Source organism: Telopea speciosissima, chromosome 7, assembly GCF_018873765.1.
Source record: "Telopea speciosissima isolate NSW1024214 ecotype Mountain lineage chromosome 7, Tspe_v1, whole genome shotgun sequence".
NCBI lineage: Eukaryota > Viridiplantae > Streptophyta > Magnoliopsida > Proteales > Proteaceae > Telopea > Telopea speciosissima.
In genome coordinates, this window is record NC_057922.1 from 14,943,968 (window position 1) to 14,959,486 (window position 15,519).

The following is a 15,519-nucleotide window of genomic DNA, read 5'->3' on the forward strand; positions in this document are numbered from 1 at the left end:
AAAATAAATCTATGGGTTTGGGTTCACTTTAATTTCATGGGTGTCTATATGGGCCCTGGTTTAATACCAGATGGATCTAAATTAGTGAATCAAGACTCAAGAGTACCTTTTGGCACATGGAGTCTCAAGCTATAGTATGCAGAAATCTATTGTTATCGCTACTCTTCCAAAGTAAAGGACTCATTAAGGACTCAATCTGATGGGCAATATTAGAAGGAATCCTAAAGACCCCTAACCAGTAGATATATGAAGCTTACATGATTGAGTGAACTAGCTCCACCTACCCCCATAAGATAGGAGTTTAATTAATGTTTTAATGTACAACCAATATAACTAGAAGTAGGAATTTTAGATGGAGGACCTTTTGGTCTCGAAATTATGAGGGGTTGGGAATTTGTGACCCAACATTGACAGAGGGATTGAAAGGTCACAAGGGTTTTTAAGAACTTTCTTTATTGGTGTTTTTGCTTTATTTCTTCATGAGTCATGAAAATAATTTCAAATTCTTTTTTTTTTTTTCTTCTAAATAAATCTCTAATATTCTAAAGTAATTTTTAGAAAGAAAATTCATACAAGTGATTTTTTTTTTTTATATTAAATGAATATTTAACATAAACTATAACAACAATAAATGATTCTTACGATAAGGAGTGAAAATTTTTATCTTCGAAAAAGGAAAAAAAAAAAAACTCTGATCAAAATTGCTCCATGGGCTCTTAAAAATCTCTATAGAAGTAATATATATCAAACATTCGCAAAGTGACAGTATTCTAATAGTTAGCTAATGCACTATGACTATTCGGACCTGGCTCTCCTTTTGCCGTGGAGAGAGCTGGAGGATCCAGCCCAGCAAAAACGAGGGGGGGGGGGGGGTTGGTCATTTCATATGGGGGGCCCAAATGGATTGTAAAGACCAAAATCTAATGTATTGTTGTGTAGAACTACACCGCCATAGGTGTTTCTCCATATCGTCAAGAAAAATGAAATAAAAGGATAAACAAACACTTGATCTTCAAGTTAGAAAGATTATTCAAACAATGATCTGAAAAAAGAAAAAAAAAAAATTGAAAACCCATCTTGATACATTTGGACAAAATAAAAAATGCTTCCAAGCCCTTTTTATTTCTAGAATTTTGATAGAATCAAAGGTACAAGACTAGCTTTGCATTGAAAAATAAGTACCTAACATTTCGATATCTAAATTAAATTAGTGACACCTCTAGACTCATTGACTTTAATCTAACTGATACAATCGACAAAATTTTTGATTGTCAGAGTAACATCATTTCATGGTCTTTTGATCAGTATCTTAACCAAAATCCAGAGATAAATTGATATTTAACAAAAAATTTGCAACATATAAAACCATTTTTCTGTAATTACAACCTAAGAGAAAAACGTGTAATCTTTAGCAGTAATAATAATTTGTCGCATTCCTCCAATCGGCGCAAGAACCATTACCAAACTTCCGAATATTATCGCGAACTGAAAGCAAAAGATGAAATGATTAGCTGATAGCTCAAGTAGCGATCATGACCACATAACATATCTGATTCTTTTGCATGGATTATTCATCGGGCAGATATAGGGGTTGATATATGACAATGAAGTTTTAAGGTTAATGAATATAAGTTATGTATTCTACATACCCAACTTGCTATCCAGTGGAAGCTCCATATTTTTGGCTTTTTCAAGATAAGCCATATTAGACTAGGGAACTGCATCAAGAACCCATGGATCAAGAAACTATAATACATGGTAAGTAACATTTTAAAAATATTAAATGTGGCAATGATATGATCACTCACAACAAATGACATGGATGCGAACACAAGTCCCCCAAAGAACCCTAATAACCCTCCAAAGAAAGGGATGCAAATCCCAACAAAACCTGTTAAAACTGAAAAGGCTATATATGTTATAAGGCTGGCTTATTTTACCTATGCCCTTGTAAACCATTTATTAAATTACTTACTTACAAATTAAGCAGATATAATTCATGATGAGAGAAGTATACTTACTAACATAAACACTGCGTCCAATTAGGCGGAGAGTGAACCCTGGATTGCAATTTAAATTGTTTACCAAGTAGGATTCAATCAGGTCGAACACTGGCATTGCAAAAACCTGGAAAAACAGTTAACCCAAGAACATTCAATTCAGAATTCAGATTTCATCATCTGAAATTCATTCTGATTTAGAGTTTAAAATAGTGTCTATATATATATATATGCCATGCACCTGATAGCTTCCAACAACATGTAAAAACACCATGAGATTAGCAGCTGCAATAAGCCATTTGGGGTTGCTGAGTGTCACAAGGATATCATCATCTACACCAATACCAAAAGCCCAGTAGCCAGTGATAGCAACTGTGAAGTAACAAAATGCGACAATCATATATGCTACATATACTCCTTTCCACATAGGTTTACTTGATGGTCTCTCAGGAGTGGAAGGGATGGTGGCCTGGATCTCTAGAAGAACACTATGACCTGCAAAGGAAAAAGCTATTGCCCCCATGCCATTGAATACTTCGAATATGGTTCCTGGCAAGGTGGACGCACGAACTCCATACTCTACATTTCTATTAGGTTGTGAACCTTTAATTGCAGATGCAATGAAAGATATAGAAGAGTAACTAATGGACATTATAGCTGCAAGGGATGACATTCCAGCAAGTGAATTAAAATTGGGAGTCTGAGAAAGCAGCAATTGCAGGGTGCCAAACATTGTTATGAAATAGGTCTTTCTAATTGAGGCCACAGTTGGGGCAATGAGCTGAAAGAACTTTTGTAGCGAGTTTCCACCGGTGACCATGTACACAATGTCTGAAGCTACTTGAACAAGTAATTGTTGAGGCATTACAATCCAATACCCCCTCTTTTTCCCAAAAGCATAATCCCCTAGCTCATAGTAACGATCGAAACGTTGTCCCGGCACACATTCGTGCAATTGAACCAGTTGATATAATGTGTATAAAGTGACGAGCCATGAAAGTCCCAAGATAGCAATTCCAGGAGTCCTGTAAGACATCATGAGATGAACCTAGATAGCTAGCTAGCTCTCAAAATTGTTGACAACAAGAAGAAGAAGAAGAAGAAGAGGGTGAAAGAGATTTTAATAAAAACAACAATTCAGTTGGGTGATAAGGAGTAGTAGTATAAACAAAGATACATACCATCCAAGTTGGGACATTGCGAAAGGCAATCCAAGTACACCTGCACCCACCATAGCTGTTACATTGTGGAACGTGGAGTACCACCATTTTGCTTTCCTAGATGCTGTTACTGGCAGCCAATTCTCCAAGTTCCTCTCTCGCTTGCTTCTATTTGAAGCTTGCTGTGTTATAATAGAAGAGAGAGAGAGAGAGAGCAACTCAGTAAGCCACATTCCAATTAATTAATTGAAATCACAACAACTATTTGTATTTGTGAAGATATTAAAACACTGGAAATCAAACGGGAGAATACTCACAGTAGCTGCTGCTGCTTGGTTCTCTGATGAGATGCTCATGTTTGCCATAGTCATGTCTCTCTCTAATTCTCTTCTCGCTGTGGAGTGCATTGAAGCGAAGTGAGAGTGGAAGTGAAAGAGAGTAGTTTAGTAGTTACACCAAAACATTCAAACTGGATCCTAATTCTCCGCCCTTTGAAGTCAGAGTGAAAAGAGTATTTTAGTTACTCACAGAGTAACAGTCAAACTGGTTCCTACAGAAAATTAAGGAAAAATTATGATAACCTTAATATTCAGTGACACATCACTGAGAGAGTGAGAGAGAATCGTCGATTTTCAGTTCACTATTCACGGCACCGATAACGGTTATCACGAGTTGAAGATATTATTTTCCATTTTCCATTTTTATTTTTATAATCTCTAATAGTAATAATTAATTACTATTAGTAAAAGCAACTTCTATGAATATGACGAAATTTTGCTGTTACAAGGCTGGCAGCCAAGGAAAGAATCCCATGGCATAGGACGGGGCAGTTCTGGGATGGGATTCTGAATGGTACCAGTTCTAAAATACCGGCAGATTAACAGGTTAGCTAGTACCCGTTCGAAAGATATATTTAATGATTTTTGTTCAAGTTTTACAAGTGTATGTATTTGAATGGTATTTTTATCCAAAAGAGGTTTCAGCTGATGAACCTCTAGTTATATTTTATAAACTTGTTTAGTGATGACATTAAAACTATGTTCGGACTTTGTTTATTTGGTCATCATTAATTTTTAGTTGTCATTTTTTTTTTTTTTTTTTGGTCAATAAAATTCATATATTCTTTTTTTATATATGAAAAGATAAACCCTATACTAAGCGAAAAGAAAATCACCAACACTGTACGAAACGCATAAGCGAATTCTATCAATTCAGGCTCTACGTGCTAAGTTGTGTGCTATGAAGATTGAAGACCCTATTATAAGATTGTTTAAGGACAAAATTTTTCTCCACCCATAAAGGACAATTCACTCACCATTCTTTTGCTCAGATATCGAGCTGCAATTTTAGTCGTCAACAGACCATTTTTTGCATAAGGGCAAAATAGGAATTAAATATGTTCAATAATCGCAAGAGGCATCTGAGAAATAATACTAACAATGTGAGTTGGGAAAACATAATTGATGAGAGGGAGATTCGAAGATCTCCTAGTCCAAACTCAGAAAAAGGAGTAAGACAGGTAGAGAGTCCCTCGGTCTGTTAGAGATAGATCTCACTCCACTTTGGAAGCCAAGGATCATTTCAGATATTGATCAAAGTCCCAAACCCAACCTTGCAACAAACAAGTCTCCTAAGGTAAGGAATCATTGGAGAAAAACCATTGCAAAACCAAGAACATTTTTTTCTTTTCATGATTAATATAGCTCGTCAGTTTATAGCCCAAGCGTGCCTGAGCGCTTTGCCCGAGTAAGGGTAAGGCAGTCATTATGCATCCCACCGTATTTGGGCAACACGGTCCTATCGGACAGTTCGGCAGTAGAGGATCTAGATCGGAATAAACGTGAATAGCCTGGGAGGATCTTGGATGGTACTTGTATAAGAACATGATCCTATCTCTGAAAAGTAGGGGGACAGCTCGCTTTCTAAGGGGGGCACATGTCACACCTTGAGGACAGCAATGTGGAGAGTAATTCACTTTCCACGTACGGATAGAGAGAGACTTTCTCCTTCCTTAAAACCAGTATACAATTTCCATGCATCTCTCCTCCTCATGCACGTTTCTTTTAATTATCAGTCAAACCTTAAACCTCCTTCCACTTAATACTCTCTGACTTTCCTTATATGTCTATTTCAATCTACTACTTCGGTGATGGTATAAAGACTGAATATTCCATGAATTTCCATTTTTATATATACATATTCTGACTTTTTCTTCATTTGACTCCCATTGATACTCACTGTCACTCACCAGTCACCACTCACCACCACTTTGAAGATCACAGTCCATTTCTTTCCTGGTTTGTGTTTGATTTTTTGTTTTTTGTTTTTTTTTGTGATTTCAATTCTTAATTACAAAACTTTCAATTTTCTGTTCATGGTATACTGGAAGGAAGGAAGGAAGGAAGGAAGGAAGATCTGGAGCATGGCCAAAGAAGACCTACATGTTTTAAGTGCTTTAGATACAGCTAAAACACAATGGTATCAAATCACAGAAATAGTTGTTGCAGGAATGGGTTTCTTCACAGATGCTTATGATCTCTTCCTGCATTTCTTTAGTTACAAAACTTCTTGGTCGTATTTACTATCATGTAGAAGGTTCTTCAAAACCAGGAACACTTCCTCCAAATGTTTCAGCAGCAGTTAATGGTGTTGCTTTATGTGGTACTTTAGCTGGACAACTTTTCTTTGGTTGGCTTGGTGACAAATTAGGTCGAAAAAGTGTTTATGGTGTAACACTTTTACTCATGATTTTATGTTCAATTGCTTCTGGTCTTTCTTTTGGTAGTAAACCTTCAACTGTGATGGCAACTTTATGTTTCTTTAGATTTTGGCTTGGAGTTGGTATTGGTGGTGATTATCCACTTTCTGCAACTATAATGTCTGAGTATTCAAATAAGAAAACTCGTGGAGCTTTTATTGCTGCTGTGTTTGCAATGCAAGGTTTTGGTATTATATATAGCTGGTGGAACAATGGCTCTTCTTGTTTCATCTATTTTTAATCATTATTATCCTTCACCACCTTATTCTAAAGATCCAATTGCTTCTACTGTTCCTCAAGCTGATTATGTTTGGAGCTGTTCCTGCTGCTTTAACATTTTATTCTCGAGTGAAGATGCCTGAGACATCTAGGTATACTGCCCTAGTTGCCCAAAGATGCTGCAAAGGTTGCTAAAGATATGTCAAAGGTACTTGAAGTTGAAGTTGAAGTTTATCAAAATGAGATAGAAGTTGAGAAAGCAGAGACAATTATGATGGAGAAAGAAAGTAACAATTTTGGGTTGTTCTCAAAGGAATTCTTAAAAAGGCATGGATTGCATTTGTTAGGAACTACAACTACATGGTTCTTATTGGATATTGCTTATTATAGTCAAAATTTGTTTCAAAAAGACATTTTTAGTTCAGTTGGTTGGATTCCTCCTGCAATAACTATGAATGGTATTCAAGAGCTTTTTAAGATTGCAAGAGCACAAACCCTAATTGCACTTTGTGGTACTGTGCCTGGTTATTGGTTTACCGTCTTTTTTATCGATAAAATCGGAAGATTTTACATTCAATTGATGGGTTTCTTTTTCATGACAGTATTCATGTTTGCAATTGCAATTCCTTATCATTATTGGACTTTGAAAGGACATCAAGTTGGGTTTGTTATATTATATGCTCTTACCTTCTTTTTCGCGAATTTCGGACCAAATAGTACTACATTTGTTGTTCCAGCTGAGATTTTTCCAGCAAGACTTAGATCAACATGTCATGGTCTCTCATCAGCTTCAGGGAAAGCTGGTGCAATTGTGGGAGCTTTTGGGTTCTTGTATGCTGCACAAAATCAAGATAAGTCAAAGACTGATGCTGGTTACCCTCCTGGGATTGGTGTGAGGAATTCCCTACTTGTGCTTGCAGTGGTAAGTGTACTAGGATTTGGGTTCACTTTCTTGGTGCCAGAATCTAAGGGGAAGTCATTGGAAGAAATGTCTAAAGAAACAGAGTCTACAGAATCTGTTTAAGCTCTTATACCTGTTGGGGATCCTTTAGATACATTATTTTTTCATTAATTAGTTCTCTTAATCTTGGCCTAATCTACTTCTAAATTCTTTTCTTTTTTTTTTTTTTTTTTTTTTTTTGGACTAGCTTGTCTGTCATGTACTTGTGAATAATAGAGTGCAATAAATTTCCATCTTTTTGTTGTGACTTCATTTTAATTATGCTTTTAGTTATGTCGTCGTGATTAATTTAATGAGCAAGAGAACGCTAACCGGTTGTGTAACACCTACACTAGATGTAATCTGTACCCATCAAATGTAAAATGGCACTTCTCAAATACTGCACTACCTAAGGATCGCACACTCTTCTCCTTAAAATGTCAATAGCTAAATTGTGTTTAATTTATTTAATTTTGACCAAGTAAATAGGAAAAGTAATATAACCGATCGAGTGGATTGAAGTGCCTAACAACTTCCTTAATCTGCAATCTGACTCATACCTTGACCTTTGATTTGACCGGTCTCCAATTGAACCCATTTTTGGAATTATTTATATTTTTATTTGTGAGTCATAAACTCTAATCTCAATAACAACTCTCTTTATTTTATCTTTCTGAAGAAGATGATAGATTCTCCTCAAGATGACAAGATGAATATTCATCGTTCTCACACAAGGCAAAAAATAAAAAAGAGAATTGTAAGAAGATTAAAGAATGCCTTGAAGGTCAATTAATTTGGTGGGCAAAGTCAATCAAATGGACCACTTGTATCATATTATCCTTTTGAATTCGAAATATTCAATTTTTTGAGTTCTTATCTTTGTTAACCATTTTCTTTAATCTTATTTTTCTCTTAGCTTAAATCTTTTTGGGTGATGAAATTTTATAGGAAGATGGAGGATGGTAGTGCTTACCTAAATTACTAAATTTGGGTGCTAGGTGAACTGTCACATAATAAATAAATGGGAAGCAGTTTTCTGTCTGCCATGTGTCTATCTCTCTCCTCCTCAAAATAAGGGGGCAAAAGTGTCTTTTCATATGAGGAAGAGAGAGATAGACTCATGGGAGTGTTGGTGTAGGCTACACTCCCGGACCGAGATCTTTTTTCCTAAATATAAATCAAATAAGCTTGTCCACAACATGTGTTGTGCTACTACTTTTATTTTTAGAGAAAGTTTTCTTCCCCCATGGATAAAGGAGAAGTACATAAGTACATCCATCTAGAATTGTTATTACTTTGCTTCTTACTAGACGAAATTGAAACTCTCTCTACCCTCATAATGATCATTATCAAGGCCGAGGGAAACTGGACCTTCTATTTTATTTCCAATAGTCTCAAAGCCAAAGGTTGCTTGTTAAGCCCAACCAAACCAGTAACCACTTCCTAGTTTTGGACTCAGGTTGGGCTTGGGCCAACTTTGCCCGGCTACACCGCAACTTAGACCAGGGCCTGTCCCAATTTCCCTTAATTGGTTTATGTGGGTCATTACTACCTGATGCTGATCCTGTCTGTAGTTGGAGAGATGAGTTTGGAGCCGATCTTAATTTGTATTTGTGCTATCCATATCCAAAGCGAGAGAGCCCATTAATGCCACAGTATGCACTGTCAATATCATGGTTTGAGACATTGGCATCGGTTTAGCCGGATTTGTCGATTCATATCGGTATCGGTACAGACCAATACTATGATTTCTGGCCGATTCTTTATCAATGTATCATTACGGACCAAAGGTAAAAATGTAAAATAATTCAAACTTTGAAGAAAACAGGGGTTGATGTGGATCCATTCAATCCGGACTGATTCGGATCAGATATCATACCGGTATCGGCTTAGACCGATACTGAATCCTAAATCCTTGGCTCAACATTGATCAATTTTTAACTCGGACCCGGGGGTTTTCCTTAGAACCGATTCTTTTTCATGCCCATGATTCTCCATCATGGCCATGGCCATCACCATCACCATCACCATCACATCCCTTGCTAAATGTGTGTTAACGGTTTCTCTTCTTTTCTGCTGATGCACTCGATGGTTCTTTTAAGCTGAGCATAATAGCATATTCTTCTCTCTCTCTCTGTGCATTGATCTCTTCATTTTGATCATCTCCTCTTAGTTCTTAGTTCCTATACACTTCGTCATCTACTCATCTCTGAAGCTGGAGAAAAAAATTAAGATAGAAGGAAAAGGAAAAGAAAAAGAAAAAAAATTCATCCTCAGAGTCAAAGAAAATTTGAGCAATCTTTCGAAGGGGGGCCATGGATCTTTGGTCCCTTCAAGCGAAAAACAGCAACGGAGGCCCTTTCTGTGCTAAATTTTGTTCTTTTTCACAGAGAAATTCATGGGCCGAAAGACCCTTTTCCTGCAATTTGGGAAAGATTGCATCTTTCAAGGTCGAAGATGGGAGGTTGTTGGAGATTAGGATTTCGAAATTTAAGGCTTCTCCATGTCGATCTTTGATCGTTAGAGCCATGGCAAAGAAGAATCGTCAGAACCCATCTTCCTCTGGTAAGAGTTAGTTTAGTTTAGTTTTTTGCATGTAAAAGTTTCATCTTTTTCTTATGTTTTCACTAATTTCACCATCTGGGGGCGTTCAGTGGTGTCGGTTTGTAAGGATTTGTTGAATTTATATTTCTGAAGACTAAGGCTAAACCCTTCTCCAGTGATTATGTTTGACTTCATGGATTTTTCCGTTGCCATCAAAACTTTCAAGTAGCGAAAATATATTTTTCCACTTTTTGAATGATACCTGTGATCCCAACGTTGTTTGTATCGGTTTTTCTTTCTATGGTTATAGCTTTACACTTGATTTGGTTCCAATTTGAAGAGATGATTTTCATTATCTTACGCACTTGGTACTTGCCCCATATGTATTCACACAATTGAACTCTTAACTGTAGAGACCAATGTTCTGGGCATTAGCTTTTCAATCGATGTTGTACTTCAGTACAGTACTTAAGAAATTTTTTGCTTCTGGTACTTGCATTCTACTCTAAAAGCTGATTGCAAACATGTGAAAGCCTTAAACAATTTCTATGGGTTTCTAGTAGTTTAAAATTTCAACTTACCTAGTTGTTTAAAATTTCAACTTGCCTGTTAATTTCAATTAAGATTTTTATTCAGTTGGAGCTGGTGTAAGGGATTTTGGAGACAGTTAAAATTCAATGGACTCTTAAGCCTTTTAGGACAAGTGACAACTGGTATGCTAGTCAAATATCAAGTTTAAAACTTGAAACGCTGGTGCCTCTTCCTATCTATTAGTCAATTTTCCTCCCCAAGTTTTCTGCTTTTTGATGAATGTATTACTTGTTATGATATATGTGACCCTCCTTCCCCACTCTAGGACATGTTCTTGTCTTTTGGGTGAAATTAAATTAATTGTTCTTTTTTTTTTTTTTCAAATATAAAAAGATAAGAAGGGAAAAATAGAGATTGGTCAAAGATGACATGATGGAAAAGTGCTAATGAATTAAATGGCACTCCAAAACTTTTAATTTTTAAGTGGATTCATATGAACAAGGAGGTAACCATGTTTGCATGTTGACATTTCAGTCGTTGCACTATCTTTTACATAGTGTGTTTTTTTTTTTATAACTATACGTAGTGTCAGTGTTGGATTTTGCTTTTATGTGTTTAAAGTACCTTCAAACTACTTAATGGATTTGTGATCAGCGTACCTAGTGAAACCTGTATTTTATGAATTACAAACGGGGAAAATATCTAAAAAAGCTATATTATAAAGAACTCAATCGAAAAAATCCATCCTTGGAATCTCTATATCATCAAGAAAATTTTTGTCATTTACCCACTTCTTGCCCATTCCTAGTTGACAGTGCAAGGAAAAGGACGCAAGTACCACGGTCAATTTCTATTGTCAGGTAAAAACCTTTTAAATCAGGAAGCTGCTGTAGCAAAGCTCCACCTTTTAGCTCGACAAAATTTTGTCCAACTCTTTCATGTTTTCTCCTCATTCTTGCATCATTTGCCCAATGCACTATTGGTAGGAAAGTATGCTGGCATATGCATTATCGTCTTCTGAAGCTCTGTAACAGCAAGTATCAGGTAGGACTGTCTCATTTCCTGAATCAGTGCAGTTATTTTATTGTTTACAGAACACAGCTTGTTTTCTGTGTTTGATGAAATCCCTATATTGTTTTACCAGGGCTTTCACGTTCAAGTCTGCATGCTTAGAAGAACTATTGGACGATAAGATTGTTTGGTACATGTGTTGAGAAGCAACACATTGTACAAAATCCACACATACAGTGGTTTAGAGATAGATTCAACTTATTCATGTTTAAATATGTTTTTATAGTGATGTAAACATATATTAAGAGACATAGATTCAGTTTCAACTTATAATCCCACAACTATACATCTATTCCCTGCTTTAATTAATTGAGGAAAGTGACAGATGACTCAAAAATTATAAAGAAAATTGCACATGCTTATATTTTCACTCTATGCTTAATCATATACTGGAAGAAACATATATGCTTATCCATATACTAAAAGAAACATATATGCTTATCTCTGAACTTGATTTCTAAGATAATAGAAGAAGAATATAGAAATTTGAGAATTAAGAAAGGAAGAAGAATTACCGTACAATCTCTCCAAGCCCTATAGAGATCTTCCTTGCAGAAACATATGGGCAGGACAACCTCTAGTAACTAACCTTACAAGCATGGTTTTCGATAAAAGATAAAGGGCCAGTGATTCTGAATTAGCTATTTAAACGCAGGCATTGGTGAAGACAGTAGAATTCTGAATTAACTATTTCCTACTCTAAGTACATTTGTAGTTAATGCTTTAAAAATGTTTAATGGATGTAATAACCCTAATCACTTGAATATGGATTAAATGAAACTAAGTGAGAAATGACATTAACTGCCATGAAAAAAATAACAGCTGAAATTACCAAAGTACCTGTAACTGTGGGAGAAATAGAAATTCCAAATTAAAGTGCTATTTATGGTTCTCCTAGGAGGCAGTGCCCTACAGTTGGCAGCATCTTTTTTGTCCACATAATTTACACACTACTCTTGTTTTGGAACCTGGTTTCCCATGTTTTGGCTATAGTAAGTCCTGATGGTTTTGATTCCCATCACAAATGAGAAAATGATGGAAGAAAATGGATTGCATTTTTCTTTGATTTGGGATCATCATCAGCTAATAAGCCAGTCAACCTTGCAACAAAAAAAGCCAAATCAGTATTCATGGAATGTACCTGGAAGGTGGGGAGGAGGTGGAATTGGAAATAATGGACCTGTTTTTTGGGCTTCTTTTGGATTGCATATGGGTTTATTCTCTTATATTTTACCCCTTTTCAAATTCTTCTTTCTAGCACCTTCTCTTCTCTGAAATACTTGGGCCTCCAGCTTTTGCTATCTTCTGACCCCACTGGATAGCCCATTGATCCCATTCTAGCTGTCTTTCTACAATTACTGGTTAAATTGGATCTTTAAAGCTGAGATTCTGTCTTTAAAGAGTCATTCAGGAAGAGAAAGGCGTAATTTTGGTAGTACCACCTGATTTATGGCTCATTCTTGCTTGCATGCTTTTTACTGGGTTCTTCTTCATCCTCATTATTGCTTTATATGTTAAAAAATTTATTCTCCTTCAGATCATTAATTTTGTAAAAATCTCGTGGCAAGCCAATTTTCTTTTTTGTTTCCTGCAAATATAACAATCTGAACAGGCTTAAGTTATTTTCCCATGTTATGAATGGTACTCCTTTTTTCCTTACTCCTATTTGCTGCCCCTGTTTTAGTTTTAATGTGAACATTCATATGTGTGTGTGTGATCTATATGGTAAGGTCCATAACATACACTATTTGTATATGCTGGGGGTGATTTTTATAACAGGAAATGGTGATCAATCCATTCCAGAGAAAGATGGTTCCAAAGGGAAGAATCATGCTTCTGACAAAGTAATTTCGGATTGGAGAACATTCAGAGCAAATCTTGTTGCACAAGAGCAGGTAAACTATAGCTTTTTGCCCGAGTCAAATTGAAATTACTTTCTTCCTTCTTAGAACAACACTAGGCTCAAAAATGATAAGTTGTGGGGAAGTTCTTATCTTTGGTGGTTACTTATTAGAGTTTCATGACGAGACATGCAATCTGCTGGTAAGATCCCGATCTTCCTGGTGATATGTGGGACAAACATCGTTATAAGTTGTCCATGTTGCCAAAAGAGGTTTTCCTTCTCATTCTTGTCTTGCTACTGCGACTGCGGCAGCTATTGCTTGCTGCCGAACACCTATCTCCTTCGTCTTCTTTTCTAGGGTAAACAAAATTTGAAAGCGAGAACCCTTTTCTTTATCTTTATTTGGTGTAACTACTTGAGCCGTATGAGAGGAAACCTTCACCTCCGATTTTGAAGGGGGGAGATCCTATAGGAACCGATTCCAATTTTTCTTTTGCGTCTCCTAGTTTTACTGCCATTTCAGAACGTGGCTTCTCCTGGTCTCATCATAGATGATGTGGCAGATCCAGACCATGCATCATTGTTAGGATTGCCCTTTTGGTTTGCCCCTACTCATTCCCTGGCTGTATCAACTGTGTATAGAATTCCATGTGCTGGACTTTCCATTTTGCTATTGAAGTTTTCAGTTGTTCAGTACAAAATTTCTGGAAAAGAGGGAGAGAAATTTTTTTAGATGGGGAAGAGCACCTTGTTACCTGGTCTTGTTGGTTCTAACACTTGGGATTCCACAAACCTGTGGTGTAGGGACCAGGAAGTGTGTTACTATTTATCCTGCCATAGAATCCAGGTTTGCACTATTGATGGCATTTGAAATATTCTGGATCAAATAATGGAATGCCCCTTTTGTAAGAAATGTACAACTATTTCACTGGATCATGCTGATTAGTTGATGGCTGAAATTATTACCTACAAGGCGAAATGAAATTTACGCTTGAAATTCTTCTCTAGGTGCAAAATGTTGATACTGAAGCTTCTGGCCAAGACGCAGGTTCCCATGACTCCTCCAAACCGCTTGGCTTGAAATGGGCCCACCCAATTCTTGTTCCAGAGACAGGCTGTGTGCTTGTTGCCACTGAGAAGCTTGATGGTGTTCGCACTTTCGAAAGAACTGTGGTCCTTCTCCTCAGATCTGGAACTAGATCCCCATATGAGGGGCCCTTTGGAGTTGTCATAAACCGTCCACTTAACAAGAGAATCAAACAGATGAAGCCCGCAAATCTGGATCTAGCAACCACTTTTGCAAATTGTTCTTTGCATTTTGGTGGGCCACTTGAGGCAAGCATGTTCTTGTTAAGGAATGAAGAGAATTCCCAACTTCCAGGGGTTGAGCAGGTGATTCCTGGCCTATGTTTTGGTGCTAGAAACAGTTTGGATGAAGCTGCAGGGCTTGTGAAGAAAGGGATGCTTAATCCAGAGGACTTCAGATTTTTCGTTGGGTATGCAGGGTGGCAGTTTGATCAATTGAGAGAGGAGATTGAATCAGATTATTGGTACGTTGCTGCTTGTAGTGCAAATTTGATTCTTGGTGGTTCGTCCGATTCATCATCTGAAGGTTTGTGGGAGGAAATTTTGCAGCTAATGGGTGGTCACTACTCGGAGCTGAGTCGGAAACCCAAGCGAGATAGTCAATGATGATATCTTTGAACACAAATGTACATAATGTTCGGTAAAAAGTAATTTGCTCTCGCTATTCATCCATCATAGTATGCAATTTTATTTGAGGAAGTGACAGTTCAACAGAAGGGTCATGGAATTGTATTTGGTACTCCTCTTGATCAATCAAGATGACTCTCTCACCTTTCTTTTTCTTTCTTTCTTATTTGGTCATGTTGGTGAGAGGGTTGTGGTTGAAATTAAAACAATTAATTTCAAGTACTAATCAAGAGGATAATGATATTTATGTGACTGAAGCAGTATTTTAAAGCCAGGAAACTGGACTAACTTGTAGCCAACTGAAATAATTTGCTTTTAATTTTGATGTTTCAGTGAGCCAAATTTTGATGAAACTTTCACAAAGTTTCAATGAAATGTAAAGCATTGTTAGTTAGCTAGGGTTCATAACATCATGGATACCAGTCTGATTTATTTTTTATGAAAACAAAAGCCATAAATTAATTACTAAAAAGAACAGAATTAAGGTCTGAAGACAAAGTCTCCCTAAAAGTTTCATATCTGGCCTTATTAGCCAGTCTAAAAGTTCCACTGGAATCCGCTGTGGGACCTACATTGGACCTACAGTAAGAGTGGATTCCATGTGAGTGGCCCTTGAAGGCGGATTCCATGTGAGTGGCCCTCGAGGGCCTTGGACGATATTTATACAAGGACACGATCTGGGTTCCATTCGAGTTCTACCAAATGCACAGTGTGCACTAAACACTAGTTCATTTTTAATG

General features: G+C 36.8%; 2 protein-coding genes and 1 pseudogene across 3 annotated transcripts; 2 read left to right on the forward strand and 1 right to left on the reverse strand.

Annotated features, from left to right (window-relative positions):
* Positions 1 to 1,310: 1,310 nt before the first annotated feature.
* LOC122669750 (lysine histidine transporter-like 5) lies at positions 1,311 to 13,508 on the reverse strand. The gene is made up of 8 exons (XM_043866597.1): positions 13,503 to 13,508; positions 3,478 to 3,482; positions 3,182 to 3,342; positions 2,242 to 3,025; positions 2,022 to 2,127; positions 1,809 to 1,900; positions 1,650 to 1,718; positions 1,311 to 1,485 (listed from the first exon to the last, which is right to left on the reverse strand). Exons 3-8 carry the CDS (start codon positions 3,232 to 3,234, stop codon positions 1,387 to 1,389), a joined length of 1,203 nt encoding a protein of 400 aa, XP_043722532.1. The 5' UTR covers positions 3,235 to 3,342; positions 3,478 to 3,482; positions 13,503 to 13,508; the 3' UTR covers positions 1,311 to 1,386.
* On the forward strand, positions 5,568 to 7,161 carry LOC122668270 (annotated as a pseudogene).
* LOC122669749 (UPF0301 protein Plut_0637) lies at positions 9,268 to 14,903 on the forward strand. Of its 2 annotated transcripts, none has more exons than XM_043866595.1 (3): positions 9,268 to 9,642; positions 13,003 to 13,118; positions 14,075 to 14,903. In XM_043866595.1, exons 1-3 carry the CDS (start codon positions 9,393 to 9,395, stop codon positions 14,756 to 14,758), a joined length of 1,050 nt encoding a protein of 349 aa, XP_043722530.1. In that variant the 5' UTR covers positions 9,268 to 9,392; the 3' UTR covers positions 14,759 to 14,903. The 2 variants fall into 2 exon arrangements, with proteins under 2 accessions (XP_043722530.1, XP_043722531.1); XM_043866596.1 differs by lacking the exon at positions 9,268 to 9,642 and adding an exon at positions 12,794 to 12,898 and having other exon boundaries at positions 12,980 to 13,118.
* Positions 14,904 to 15,519: the final 616 nt, after the last annotated feature.

Coding starts and splice junctions, on each gene's coding strand:
- LOC122669750 (XM_043866597.1), bottom strand. CDS start 3,234: ATGGTGGGTGCAGGTGTACTTGGATTGCCTTTCGCAATGTCCCAACTT. Junction 3,026..3,181: donor GCAATGTCCCAACTTGGATG/GTATGTATCTTT, acceptor GATGTCTTACAG/GACTCCTGGAATTGCTATCT. Junction 1,901..2,021: donor TGGACGCAGTGTTTATGTTA/GTAAGTATACTT, acceptor TAGCCTTTTCAG/TTTTAACAGGTTTTGTTGGG.
- LOC122669749 (XM_043866595.1), top strand. CDS start 9,393: ATGGATCTTTGGTCCCTTCAAGCGAAAAACAGCAACGGAGGCCCTTTC. Junction 9,643..13,002: donor TCAGAACCCATCTTCCTCTG/GTAAGAGTTAGT, acceptor TTTTTATAACAG/GAAATGGTGATCAATCCATT. Junction 13,119..14,074: donor ATCTTGTTGCACAAGAGCAG/GTAAACTATAGC, acceptor ATTCTTCTCTAG/GTGCAAAATGTTGATACTGA.